Raw genomic sequence first — 12,540 nt, forward strand, 5'->3', positions numbered from 1 at the left:
TGGGAGAAGGCCGAGGGAAGAGAGAGTCAGTTCCTCGCTCGAGCGGGACGGACAGAGGGAGAGGGGGCGCACCTCCTCGAGTCGAGGCGTCAAGAGCGGCTCCGAGTCCGACTTCTCCTGGAACACAAAGCCCGACAGGAGCGCGACCATCTCCTCGGGCTCAAAGTCGGCAAAGACGTTGTCGAGGATGAGCTCGGTGAGGACGAGCTCGTTGGCCGAGTTGATCTGCGTCGTGGAGCAGCGAGCCTGTTAGCGCACTGCACGAGCGAGGACGGGCAGAGCGCACAAGGAGGACGGCTGGGACGCACCTCGCACGCGACGCGGCCCTTGAGCTGCACGGTCGAGTTGTCGTCGATGAACTTGAGCTCCTTGAGGACGTCGATGCGCTGCTCGTAGTCGGGCAAGAGCTCGAGGTTCTGGTCGCTGAGCGCCATGCGCAGGCTGTCGCGGCGAGGGAAGGGGAAAGGGCAGGTCAGTCCAGCTCGGGGTGCGAGCGCAAGGGAGGACGAGGGACGCACTGCGCGATCTTGTCCTCGAGGACACGCTCCGAGTGCAGGATGGCGTACTGTTGCGCACGTAGACGAGTCAGTACGCGAGCTTGGGAGCGAGGACGAGAGGCAGAGAAAGGCGGGCGCACCGGCTCGCCCAGGTCGTCCTCCTCGACGGCCAAGAACCCGAGCTGCTTGACGAGCTCGTCCCTCCTCTGCAGCGCCTCGCGAAACTCGAGCCCTCGGACCTTGGTCCAGTCGGCCTCGCGATCGAGCGCCGTCGTCGGCTCGGCGGCGAGCGTCGAAAAGTCGGCGAGCGCGCCCTCCATGGCGCTGCGGCGGTGGCGGTCGGCGATGGCGTCGGCGTCGAGCTTGAGCGTGTAGGTGGTGACGAGAGAGATGGACGTGAGCGGGACGACGGCGAGCTCGTAGGTGAGGTCGGCGGGCGAGGCCGAGGAAGGTCGGTGTGGCCAACGAGGCGGGACGGCGTCGGCGGCCACATCTGCGGGCAAGGAGCGCGCATGTCAGGGGAGGAGCTCGACGTGAAGAGAGAGCTGGACGCACCGTGCTTGCCCTCGCGGATCTCGGGCGGGACGAACGCGAGCACGAAGAACTGCTTGGTCGGGTCGAGCACGCCTGACGGCAAGACGGCGGCCGGCGCCGACTTGAGCAGCACGGCAGGGTTGTCGCGGAAGTGCTGCGAGGTGAGGCGAGGGTCAGGACGACGTCGAGAAGGCCGAGAAGAGGGAGGGAAAGAGAAGAGAGAGAGGTCGACGCACCCCGTCCGAGAGGATGACGACCCGGCCGGCGCTCATGGTCCTGCCCGACGACGGGTGCGCCAAGACGCCGTCGAGGACGGCCGTGTTGAGCTCGACGATGCGCTGCTCGAGGTCGTAGAACTTGCGCAGCTCGTCCGTCTTGGGGCCCGGCTCGAGCCTTCTCAGCTCCTTGAGCTCGTTCTCGCCCTCGGCGACCTTCTTGGCGTGCTCGGGGAGGAGGCGCTGCGCCGCGTTCTCCGAGAAGGACCGCTTAATCATCTCCTCGACGCGCAACGCCTCGACGCGCAGGAGGTTGAGGATCATCGAGTACGTGAGGCGGAACTGCGACTGGAGCTTGGTCGGCTGGCCGAGGAGCATGTGCGACAGCGTGTTGGCCTGCGAGGGGTCCGAGAGCAGGTCAGTGACGATCCGAGGAGAGGAGGAGAGCAGGCGACGCACGTCGGGCACCTCCGAGTCGGCGTTGATGATGACGACGCCCGTCTTGTCGAGCCCTCGCCGTCCTGCACGACCCGACATCTGCGTGCTGCGGGCGTCGTCGGCGTCGTCAGTTCCGCACGACGTCGACAGGCAGGGCGAGAGAGAAAGAGAGGGGACGCACTACTCGCCCGGCAGCAGCTCGCGGAAACTGCGCCCGTCGTGCTTGCGGATGCCCGAGAACACGACGCACTTGGCCGGCATGTTGACGCCCTGCCAGGTTCGTGCGAGAGTGTCAGAAATGAACGAGAGGGCGCAGGGAGAGAGGGAGGAGAGAGGGCGCACCATGGCGAACGTCTCGGTCGCGAACAGGACCTTGACGAGCCCGCGAGCAAAGAGGAGCTCGACCATCTGCGGCGAGGGCGAGAGCGAGTCAGGGACACGCTCGACGACGACGAGAGAGACAGGCGGCGCACCTCCTTGACGATGGGCAGCAGGCCGCCGTGGTGGACACCGATGCCGCGCGAGAGGAGCGTGCGCATGTTCTTGATCTGCGGCAGGTCCTTGTCCGAGCCTGCGGGTGTGGACGCCGTCGATAACGAGCTCGACATGCGCTCAGAGAAGGAGAGAGAAAGAGAGGGAGACGCACCCTTGAGGCGAGTGAGGCTGCGCTCGATGACGATGTGGACCTCGCTCTTCTCGGCCGCCGTGCACAGGTCCGTGTTGGGCATGCTCCCGGCGTACTCCTCGCACCGCTTCTTGCTGAACGTAAAGACAACGACGGGCAGGAGCTCCTTCTTGCGCAAGAGGCCGATGAGGTGGATCCAGAGGTTGGCGTCGCGCCCCTGGGCGTTCGAGCGGTTGAGCGCGCCCGTGCCCGCTCGTCGCTGCGCCGCCATGGCGCCTCGTGCGGCGACCTGGCGCGCCGCCTGCCCACCACCGCGGTTGCTGCCCCTCGAGGCCGCCGCTCCTCCTCCCCTCCCGCCGCCCGCCGCACCGCCTCGTCCGCCGCCCGGCGCGCCCGGCGCAGGCAGGCCCGCCGCTTCGCGCTCCTTGTCCTGCTTGCGCCGGTTCGCCTCGTTGGCGTCCTTGTGGCCCGTGCCGAGGAAGGTGCCCTTGGCGTCGACGACCTTGTGCAGCTCCTTGCCGGCGTACAGGAAGTGCTCGAGCGGGACGGGCCGCTTGGGCGTCGAGATGACGAAGATGTCCTTCTTCTTGGTGCGGCTGCATGGGCGAGGTCGACGAGTCAGTGAGTGTCCTTGCGATGGCGAGAAAGAGGGAGAGAAAGGCGAGCGCACCCGACCCAGTCGGCAAACTCCTTTGTGTTGGGCACGGTCGCCGACAAGAGGATGATGCCGACGTGGTCGGGCAGCATGATGATGACCTCCTCCCAGACGACGCCGCGCTGTGGACATGGTCGTGGGCGTGAGTGACGCTGCGCGACGGGAAGAGGGAGGGAGAGGGAGCGCACCTCGAGGTCGTTGACATAGTGCACCTCGTCAAAGATGACCCACTCGACGTCGCGGATCAAGTCGGCACCCTGCGGGAGGTCGACGAGTCAGTTCAGGTCACTGACGCTGAGAGAGAGAGAAAGGGGAGCGCACCTTATAGAGCATGCTGCGCAAGATCTCGGTCGTCATGATCAAGCAGCTCGCCTCGGGGTTGATCTGGACGTCGCCCGTCAGGATGCCGACCTCGCTCGGGTCGAACGTCTTCTGAAAGTCGCGGAACTTCTGGTTCGACAGGGCCTTGATCGGCGACGTGTAGATGGCGCGCGTCATGTGTTTTTGCGCGAGCGCGATGGCGTACTCGGCGACGACCGTCTTGCCCGCCGACGTGTGCGCCGCGACAAAGACCGACTCGCCGACCTCCATGTGGTAGATGGCCTCCTTCTGGAACGTGTCGAGCTCGAACGGGTACTGCGGGCGAGCGGGAAAAGAGGCGTGAGCGGGCGACGAGGAGAGAGAGAGGTAGTGAGGGGAACGAGAGCGCGACGCACCTCGCGAGCCATGTCCGGCACAAGCTCATGAAAATTGACGATCTCGCGGTTGACGTCGACGACGTGCGCCCAGTCGCGCTTGGCGACGACGGGTCGTCGGCGAGTCGAGGCTGCTGCAGGCGCCTTGACGAGTCGCTGCGGGCGTGGGAGGACGTTCGTCAGTTCTGGAAGAAGGACAGGGGCAACAAAGGGAGAGAGGACGCACTCGTGTCGGCAGAAGCTCCTCGATAGACGAGTCGAGCTGCGGCGCGTCCTCGGTCGGGCGGCCGTTCTGCAGAGTACGATGCGAGTCAGTTCGCTCACGCTGCGGCTGTCAGGCGGGAGTGGGACGGACCGGGACTGCTCGTGCTCGGCCCTCGTTGGCGAGCTCGAGCATGGGCCGGTAGATGGGCTTGACCTCGACCTCCTCCTCCTCCTCGAGCAGCGCGCCGGTCGGGTCGTCAGCGACGGGACCAAAGTCGAGGCCGCGCGTGAAGCCGGGAGGAATGGTGCGGATGCCGCCTGTCGCAGTACGAGGGTCAGCTCTCGAGGTGGGAAGGAGAGAAAGGGAGAGAGAGAGGGAGACGCACCGTAGCCCTTCTCGAACGCCTTCTCGAGCTTGTCGGTCGCGACGCCGAGCGCGCCCTCGCCGTCTGCCGCCTCGTCATCGTCGTCGACGACGACGTCGCCGAGTCCTCCTGGGTGAAAGGGGAAGTAGGAGCTCTTGCCGCGCACGAAAGAGCCCTGGTAGCTGGCGGGCTTGCGGTCGAGGGCGGTGCTGTTGGTCGCGGTGCGGGTCGCCTGGGCCGAAGTCGAGGTCGTCTCGCGGTAGCCTGTGATGTCGCCCGAGAGGCCGGACGACACGAACTCGAGCGAGGTGGTGGGCAGGGTCGGCTCGAGGTGGAGGAGCGAACGGAGGTCGGCGGGGCGGTCCCAGTGCCTGCGTCGGCTCGAGGGGGCAAGGTCAGCTCGTGGGTCTGAGCCCGAGGTCTGTGGAGAGAGCTGGACGCACATGGCCCATTCTGCGGCGCGGAGCTCGTTGCGGCCGTCTTGCGAGGGGAGGAGCCAGCCATCGTCGATCTCGCGGCGAATGTCGTCCTCGGTGGGCGGGACGCCGACGGCGAGGTCGTTCAAGAGGTTGGCGCGGTCCTGTGGGCGCATGCGGCCCGGCATCTTGAGGTGTGGGTCGAGGTGGAGAAGCGAGAGAGCGACTTCATCTCATCGCCTCTCTCAGCTTTCGTCACCACCACCACTTAACTCAGACTCGCCCTTGAGCCGGCTAGAGCCACTCGTACAGCTCCGACAAGCACCTTAAAGCACCCACTCGACCCGCCCAGCACCGCCTCGACCTCCAACCATGAGCAACCCTCGCGTGTTCCTCGACCTCTCCATCAACGGCAACGACGCCGGCCGCGTCGTCGTCGAGCTCTACAAGGACGTCACACCAAAAACGGTGAGCCCCATCGTACGCCCCTCGACGCGAGGCGACCTCGCACGCTCAACCTCGTCCTTCCCCACCTTCCTCCTCGTTCCACCGCCCTCCCTCGCCAGGCCGAGAACTTCCGCGCCCTCGCCACCGGCGAGAAGGGCTATGGCTACAAGGGCTCCAAGTTTCACCGGTGCGTCCTGCCTGCATCCTCTCAAACGCGGCGGCGGGCGCAGCAGTCGTCGTCGAGACGACACTGCGTTCGCCCCTCGCCTGCGCTCAGAGTTCACTAACTGACGCGCCTTGCGCCCCTGCAGCGTCATTCGCAAGTTCATGATCCAGGGTGAGCTCGCCGGTCCCTCCAGCTCCCACCCTCGACCCGCGAGCTGACCTCCTTCCTCACCCTCCTCGCGCAGGCGGCGACTTTACGGCCGGCAACGGTACGGGCGGCAAGTCGATTTACGGCGAGAAGTTCGAGGACGAGAAGTGCGTGCACTCGCCTCCTCTTGCAGCCGTAGCACGTCCCTGACGACCTCGCCTCGCGCCGCAGCTTCGACCTCAAGCACGACAAGCCGTTCCTCCTCTCGATGGCCAACGCCGGCCCGGGCACCAACGGCTCTCAGTTCTTCATCACCTGTACCCCGACCCCTCATCTCGACGGCAAGCACGTTGTGCGTCCCCCTTCCTCGTCCTCTCTTTGTCTCTCACGGACGCCCGCTGATTGTTCCCTCGCCTGCAGGTCTTGTGAGCCTCCTCCCGCCTGCTTGCCTGCCTCCTTCTCCTCCCTCGCGAACTGACCCTCTCGTCCTCTTGCAGCGGTCGCGTCCTCCACGGCCGGTCGGTCGTCCGCCTCGTCGAGGAGTCGCCCGTCCAAGGCGATGCGCCGACCGAGGAGATCCTGATCCGCGACTGCGGCGAGCTCGCCGAGGGCGACGACGGCATCGCGAGCGACCCGTTCGCCGACGGCCACGAGGACTACCCGAGCGACGACGAGGCCGACGTCAACGACCCGCAGGTGGCGCTCAAGGTCGCGAGCGAGATCAAGGAGCGCGGGACCGACTTGTTCAAGCAGGGCAACTACGCCCAGGCGTCCAAGAAGTGGCAGAAGAGCTTGCGCTGTACGTCCTCGTCTCTCCCTTTCTCGCCCGTCGAGCTCGAGCTCGCGAACTGACCCTCGCACCCCTCGTCGCCCGCAGACCTCGACCGACACCTCGACCTCCCCGAGCGGGACCTCGCCCTCGAGGCCGAGTACGCGACCCTGCGCCTCTCGCTCCTCCTCAACAGCGCCCTCGTCGCGCTCAAGGTCGGCGGCACCTCGGCGGCGCAGCTCGGCGTCAAGGCGGCGTCGCGCGCGCTCCGGCTCGACGGCGACCCGGAGCAGACGCCCATGGCCAAGCGCCTGACGGACGCCGACAAGGCAAAGGCGCTGTACCGCCGCGCCATGGCGCGCACGCTGCTCAAGGAGGAGAAGGAGGCGGTCGACGACCTCGAGGAGGCGGCAAAGCTGCAGCCCGACGACGCCGCCATCCGCAAGGAGTGCGTCCCTGCTCTCTCTTCCTCTCGTTCTCTCTCGTCATCGTGCCTCTCCCCTCGATTGCCTCTCCTCGTGTCGCCGTCCGTCGCCATCCAGCCGCAGCACTGACTCTTTCCCCTCGCACAGGCTCGCCGCGGCCAAGCAGCGCATCGAGGACCGCAAGATGCGCGCTCGCGCCGCCTACGGCAAGATGTTCTCGTCGTGAGCGCGCCCGACGCCCGACTCGCGGCGTCGTCGTTCCTCCATCGCCCACCGCCCCGACTTGGGCCCACTAGAGCCTGGTCGACCTCATTCCTCCTTACCTCTCCCTCTTACTCGTTCATTAGTCGTTCATGCAACCTGCAGGCATCTCTTCTGTCCTTCGAGCGTGTCGAACGGCTCGTTGCGAGCGAGCGCGAACTCGAAAGCGGTGCGAGAGACGGTCGACGGCCCGAGAGCGTCGTTTTCCGCGCATGGTCGGTCTCGCGCTTTGTGAGACGTCTGTCTATGTGCCACGCGCAGGCGGCCATGCCCATGCAGGCCCCGAGACGCGCCACGAGAGCTTGGGCGAGCCGGTGAGGAGCTGTCCTCGCAGGCTCATCAGCCCACCGCACCCGCTCATGCGCAGAGCCGGCTGCTAGCTCGCTCTACCGACCGAGCAGCTCTACTACACGCCACGCAGGCGGCCGCAGCTGCGCTCCAGAGCCCCATCGTTCGCCCACGCCCGCGCCCGTCTTCATCAGCACCCTCATCTTTCCGAGGTCCTCTCCCTCGACAATGACTGAGCCCGAGGTCAAGTGCGTCGTGTTTCAAGAGCCTGCCACGACGCGCTGCAGTGCGTGCAGCCGCGAGCCGTTCTGCTCGCGCCGTTGTCAAGCACTGGTGCGCCCCCCTCTCTCACCTCCTCCTCTCGAACTCACCGGGCCGACAAGCTGACACTGTGCGCTCGTTCGCAGCTCTGGAAGTCGCACAAGGTCCTGTGCCACCGCGACCCGAACGTGTTCTACCTGCCGCCGTTGCGCCCCGACGAGATCGACACGCTGCGCGAGTTTCAAGACGTGCCTTTGCGGCAAGGCGAGCGCCTCGTGGACGCGGCTGCGCCCGATCAGTATGGAGCAGACCTGCGGGCCGCGATGAATGTGCGTCTCGAGCCACTCGGTCTGCTTGAGCGAGAGTGGGCCTGATCCTTCCCGCGCCCGACAGGAATACTTCACCTCGATCGGCGAACAGGGCCCGCTCGCCAACCCCAACCTCGAGCACGAGCGCCTCATGAGCATCCTCTTCGCCAACGAGTTTCTCGAGCTCGCGCGACAGGCCAAGCTGCGCCGGGCGGGCGTCCTCCACGACCTGGCTGCGACGCCGCCGACGCCCTGGGAGGTCCTCGGCCGCCTCGGCAACATCCTCATCGACGACTACTATATCGCGATCTACGCTCTGGGCGAGCATCCCGACCTCGAGGCGGCGCGCAACCGCGTCGGTCGAGGCACGTTCAACACGCTCAACCGCGCCCTGCGGCAAGAGCTCGTCAGCGCGACCATCACGGCGCGCTTGATCGGCAGCGTGCACGTACTGGGCTCGAACCCGATTGTATCGCTCCCAGAGCTCGCGCGCCTGCAGCGCAAGAGCCAGCTCGCCGTCCTCGACGAGCTCGACCGCGCCGACCTGCCGCCGAGCGTGCGCGACCACCTCAAGGTCGAGTACTGCGCCGACGTTGATCGACAAGCGACAGGAGAGATGCCAGTGACCCTGACGGAGGAGCTCCGCAACCGACGGTAGCTCGGGCGTGCTCGGCGAGGCGCAGGCGCCTGGACGAGCTGTTTCTCCTCGGGTGCGTCCCTCCCTCTCTCTCTCTCTCTCTCTCGTCCCGGCCTCGCTCGACCAGTCGAACTGACAGCTTCTTGCCTCTGTTGCAGGTCGAGGCCATCGTGACGCACAGGGCGCCGTCGCCGCCCTCCCCTCTTCCTCCTCTTCGCTCCTCAGTCGTTCGCGGTCCGTGCGCGGTTCGAGGAGGTCGTGCGCAACGAGCAGGAGAGCAAACTTGCCAAGGTCGAGCCGCTGCAATAGATGCGCTCATGTCTCGTCCTTTCTCAAGTCGGCGAGCGCGTCCCGAGAGATGCGGCGAGAGGTTCAAGCGAGCTCTCGAAAGCGACGACGACGATGACGACGAGCGAGGAGAGGACTATGGACAGCGTTGCGAGGTACCGAGAGCTACAATCGTCTATAGGTGTGTAGGGTAGGGGTGACTAGCGAGACTGCGACGAGGGGAGGGACCGAGAGCGAGAAGAAGGACAGGGAGGGAAGGAGGAGGGGAGGGGGACGACGACGCAGGTCAGCGTGCAAGAGGGGGTAGGAAGGGGGGAGAGGGAACTCTAGAGCACCTCCCACCGAGCGTTCGAGATGCCGAGGAGGCGGCGGAACAGCTCGTCGCGGCGCCCGACGTGCGAGAACCCGAGCGTCTCGCCCTCGACGTGCTCCTCGTGCGGCTTGTCGCCCTCGCCGAGCCCGCCGTGCGCCTTCTCGGCCATGCGCTGCTCGAGCGGCTTGAAGCGCAAGTCGAGGCCCATGCCCTCGAGGTTGATCGACGCGGCCCAGCCGAGGACCGAGCGGCCGATCCAGACACCGCGCTTCTTGAGCTCGACGAGGTCCTCGATCTCGTACTCGAACTCGGGGTGCTGGAGCGACGCCTTGAGCGGCGTAAAGCTGAGCGTCGACTTGGCGAGCGTGGGCGAGTGCTTGACGATGAGGTGGCCCGAGGTGCCGTTGAACTTGGCCGGGAAGGCTGTCGGGCGACGAGCAAGTCAGTTCTCGCCCAGGAATCTGCGACGACGACGGCGACAGTACGAGAGAGAGAGAGAGAAGAGACGCACAGAAGGGCGTCATCTCGTCCTTGGCGCGCGAGTGGTGCATGAGGCGGTCGATCTTGTTCCCGACCTTCTGCTTGGTCGTCTCGCCCTCGACGGCGACGTCGCCGCGGAACACGGCCGCCTTCTTGGCCACCTTCTTGAACGCGCCGACAATCTTGCTCTTGCCCTTGGTCGCCATCTTGTCGACCGTGCTCGGCGCCGTCGACGACGTGTCGTCGTCCGAGTCGTCCGAGTCGACGTGGTTGGCGAGGCCGCCGGCCTCGACGCTGTGCTGGTTGGCGTTCTCGGCGCTGTAGCCGTCGGCGCCCATCTCGTCGCCGTCGAACCCGCCCGACTGGACCGCCTCGCGCATGTGGCCGGCCGTCGGCGGCGCCGGCGGGAGCGGGAACGGCGTGTAGGCGCGCTCGGCGACGCGGACGACGTGCAGGACGACTTGGGCGTTGGTCGGGACCTTGGAGAAGAGCGTGCTGTAGGTGAGAGGGAGAGGGTCAGGGCCGCTCGAGTCTCGAGAGAGGAGGAGGAGGAGGGCGACGCACTTGCGAAGGTCGATACGGTCCTGCCAGTCGGGCACCTTCTCCTGGAGGAGCGCAAAGCCGCGCATGATGAGGGGCTGACCGAAGAACGCAAAGCCGAACCCGAGCGACGCCGCCATGGTCCAGACCTTGGCCGGGACGACGGCAAAGACGATGGCGATCGGGATGAGGACCTGGGTCGCGAGCTTCTCGCGCGCGTGGTAGATCGGGTAGGGCTTGTACGGGGCGACAGCGCTACGTGAAACATGAGAGCTTAGTACGTTAGCCATGAGAGCTTAGTACGTTAGCCATGAGGGTTTAGTTCGTTAAACATGCGAACACCTCGGCGAGGTCGGCCGCGTTATTGAGGCCGTCCTGGACGCCCTTTGCGAGCTTGCCGATCTTGGCGTCGCGCGCAATCTTGGCCTCCTTGGCCTTCTGCTTCGCGCGCTGCTTGTCGCTCAGCTTGCGCTCCTTGTTCTCCTTGTCGGCCGCGGCGCCGAGGCCCTCGCTCTGCGCCACCTCGTGCAGGTCCTGCTCGTCCGAGTCGAGCTCGTCCTCGCTGTCGCTCGCGTCGTCGACGTGGCGCTTGCGCCCGACCTCGGCGTTGCCCTGCTTGCCGCCGGCGCGACCGCCGACGACGACGCGCGCGCCGAAGCGCTGCACGAGGTTGGTGAACTCCCACGCCTGCTCCTCGATCTGCTCGGCGCGCGAGCGGTGCTCGACCGGGTCGCCGACGCCGGCGATGAGCGACTCGTCGCCCTTCTGGTTGGTCGGGTCGGTCGCCGAGGGGGGCTTGCCGGGAGGGGGAGGGATGGGCGGGAACAGGATCTTGCGCGAGCGCGGATAGGCGACGAGTGCGGCCTGGCGGACGAGACGAGGGTCAGTGAGAGGGAGGGGCAAGGGAGGAGAGAGATGTCGACGCACGAGAAGGAGGAAGACGGCGGGGAGGACCATGCGGAACAGGGCGAAGAAGAAGTAGGCCTGCATGAGGGTCAAGGAGGGTCAGTCAGTCGGCTCGAGGGGTGCGAGAAGAGAGGCACAGAGAGAGGCGACGCACGAAGCACCAGGCGGCGGTCCTCCTGCGGTTCTCGGGCGCCCAGCTCATGAGCCTCATGAGCTCCCTCGCGCCATAGATGCCCCACACGCCGAACGTCGCGTAGCAGCGCATCATGTTGGCCTTGAGCGAGTCGGGGTTGAACGGGACGGCGGGCAGCGTCGAGGGCCGCAGGTCGGGCTCGCCGCGAGGGAGCTTGGTCGGCGGCGTGAGCGTGTGCGAGATTTGCTGCGGGCGCGACAGGACAGTGTCAGGACCGTGCGCTCTGCGAGGTAGAGAGGGAGAGCGAGACGCACGTTGTCGAACCGGCGGAGCATGGCCCACAGCTTGTCGTCCTCGAGGCCGGGAACGATGGTGCCCTGCGGCTCGAGGCCGTACAGCTCGCGCTTGTCGGCCTTGTGCTTCTCGACCTGGGCGTTGACGACGTGGTCGGGCGCGTGCTCGAGCGCGGCGGCCTGGTGGACCGGGTGGACGTCCGAGCCGAGCGGGAGGACGTGGTCCGTGTCGGTGGACGTGGCCGGGTGCTCGGCGAGGTGCGACTCGGCGGCAGGCACGATCGGCTTGGACGTCGGCGGCGGGACGACGTCGACCTGGGCGGGCACGGCCGGGTCCTGGACGACGGCGGCGGTCTGCGCCGTCGGCGGGCGCACGACCTGCGGCTCGAAGGCGGCCTGCGCGACGGGCTGACGGGCCGCCGCCGCCTCGTCGCCGGGGACCTGGACGGGTGCGGCCTCGACGGCAGGACGAGGTGCGGCATCGGCGCTCGAGACCGACTCGGCGGCAGGAGGAGCAGGCTCGGCTGCGGGTGCGGGCGCCTGGTCGGCGGGCGAGATGCCCGTCGACACTTTTGGCGTGTCGACGACGGCGGGCTTGGTATCGTCGACGGCGAGGTTGTCGGCGGCGGGCGGAGGCGGAGGGGCCGAGGTGGTGGAGGCCGCCGACGACGTCGTCGTCTCGGGGTGCGCGTGAGCCGGGGCGGGCGAGTCGACGAGCTCGGGAGCAGCGGCGGCGGGCGGGTGCGCGTTGGCGGGCTGGCCCGACAGGAGCTCGACTGCGGCGGTCCTGCCTGCAGGCGAGTGGTCGATCGAGGTCGCGGTGGGCGTGTCGTCGTTGGCGCGAGGCGGAGGCGAGGCACCGGTCGAGGTCGACAGCTGCGAGTAGTCGATCGGGGGCGCGAGAGGGCGCTCTTGGGTCGGGTCGTCGCTCATGCTGACTAGCTGGGCGGGCAGCTTGTCGAGAAGGAGAGCGAGAGGGACGAGGGGAAGCTTGGAGTCCGGCTCGACTCCGAGCTGTCGTCATGTCGAAGCGACGAGCGCAGCCTCGGCCGAGACAACCTTGTGCCGCTGCAGGCAAGCTCTCTCCTGCGTGACTGAGCTGAGCTGCGACCCCTGCGTACACCCTGCACCGCTCAGCGCCAGCTGCAGCTCGTCCTGGACCACGACGCCAGGTCGCGGCGATTGGCTCGCGCGAATTTATGCGGGGTCAACTTCATCAGCTCACCTGCTGTTC

General features: G+C 67.0%; 3 protein-coding genes across 3 annotated transcripts in view; 1 reads left to right on the plus strand and 2 right to left on the minus strand.

Annotated features, from left to right (window-relative positions):
- RHOBADRAFT_51187 (uncharacterized protein) overlaps positions 1–4,832 on the minus strand; it is a gene marked incomplete at its 5' end in the record, with an annotated part of 5,744 nt that extends 912 nt beyond the window's left edge. Inside the window, 19 exons of the mRNA XM_018415702.1 lie at positions 73–225; positions 309–441; positions 519–565; positions 638–990; positions 1,053–1,185; positions 1,268–1,642; positions 1,706–1,790; positions 1,866–1,954; positions 2,027–2,092; positions 2,158–2,255; positions 2,331–2,905; positions 2,980–3,086; positions 3,153–3,221; positions 3,286–3,600; positions 3,681–3,815; positions 3,886–3,951; positions 4,015–4,181; positions 4,250–4,599; positions 4,672–4,832. Coding sequence (XP_018273359.1) covers positions 73–225; positions 309–441; positions 519–565; positions 638–990; positions 1,053–1,185; positions 1,268–1,642; positions 1,706–1,790; positions 1,866–1,954; positions 2,027–2,092; positions 2,158–2,255; positions 2,331–2,905; positions 2,980–3,086; positions 3,153–3,221; positions 3,286–3,600; positions 3,681–3,815; positions 3,886–3,951; positions 4,015–4,181; positions 4,250–4,599; positions 4,672–4,832 — 3,477 coding nt within the window. The remainder of the gene's footprint in view (positions 1–72; positions 226–308; positions 442–518; positions 566–637; positions 991–1,052; positions 1,186–1,267; positions 1,643–1,705; positions 1,791–1,865; positions 1,955–2,026; positions 2,093–2,157; positions 2,256–2,330; positions 2,906–2,979; positions 3,087–3,152; positions 3,222–3,285; positions 3,601–3,680; positions 3,816–3,885; positions 3,952–4,014; positions 4,182–4,249; positions 4,600–4,671) is intronic.
- A 77-nt stretch (positions 4,833–4,909) lies between these two features.
- On the plus strand, positions 4,910–6,978 carry RHOBADRAFT_51188 (uncharacterized protein). The gene is made up of 8 exons (XM_018415703.1): positions 4,910–5,124; positions 5,211–5,278; positions 5,403–5,428; positions 5,502–5,571; positions 5,636–5,758; positions 5,899–6,203; positions 6,282–6,621; positions 6,746–6,978. Exons 1-8 carry the CDS (start codon positions 5,017–5,019, stop codon positions 6,822–6,824), a joined length of 1,119 nt encoding a protein of 372 aa, XP_018273360.1. The 5' UTR covers positions 4,910–5,016; the 3' UTR covers positions 6,825–6,978.
- A 1,789-nt stretch (positions 6,979–8,767) lies between these two features.
- RHOBADRAFT_47958 (uncharacterized protein) lies at positions 8,768–12,253 on the minus strand. Its single transcript, XM_018415072.1, has 8 exons — positions 11,877–12,253; positions 11,328–11,825; positions 11,035–11,259; positions 10,902–10,958; positions 10,315–10,838; positions 9,999–10,229; positions 9,466–9,929; positions 8,768–9,377 (listed from the first exon to the last, which is right to left on the minus strand). The coding sequence occupies exons 1-8, from the start codon at positions 12,237–12,239 to the stop codon at positions 8,968–8,970; spliced, it is 2,772 nt and encodes a 923-aa protein (XP_018273361.1). The 5' UTR covers positions 12,240–12,253; the 3' UTR covers positions 8,768–8,967.
- Positions 12,254–12,540: the final 287 nt, after the last annotated feature.

Source organism: Rhodotorula graminis (genome assembly GCF_001329695.1).
Source record: "Rhodotorula graminis WP1 unplaced genomic scaffold RHOBAscaffold_2, whole genome shotgun sequence".
Taxonomy (NCBI): Eukaryota; Fungi; Basidiomycota; class Microbotryomycetes; order Sporidiobolales; family Sporidiobolaceae; genus Rhodotorula; species Rhodotorula graminis.

Excerpts from the sequence above, each read along its gene's own strand:
- RHOBADRAFT_51188 (XM_018415703.1), top strand. The coding sequence starts at position 5,017 with ATGAGCAACCCTCGCGTGTTCCTCGACCTCTCCATCAACGGCAACGAC. Across the intron at positions 5,279-5,402 it reads AAGGGCTCCAAGTTTCACCG|CGTCATTCGCAAGTTCATGA; the intron begins GTGCGTCCTGCC and ends GCGCCCCTGCAG. Across the intron at positions 6,622-6,745 it reads GACGCCGCCATCCGCAAGGA|GCTCGCCGCGGCCAAGCAGC; the intron begins GTGCGTCCCTGC and ends CCCCTCGCACAG.
- RHOBADRAFT_47958 (XM_018415072.1), bottom strand. The coding sequence starts at position 12,239 with ATGAGCGACGACCCGACCCAAGAGCGCCCTCTCGCGCCCCCGATCGAC. Across the intron at positions 11,826-11,876 it reads CCGTCGTCGACACGCCAAAA|CCTGCTCCTCCTGCCGCCGA; the intron begins GTGTCGACGGGC and ends CCCGCAGCCGAG. Across the intron at positions 11,260-11,327 it reads TGCTCCGCCGGTTCGACAAC|CAAATCTCGCACACGCTCAC; the intron begins GTGCGTCTCGCT and ends TCGCGCCCGCAG.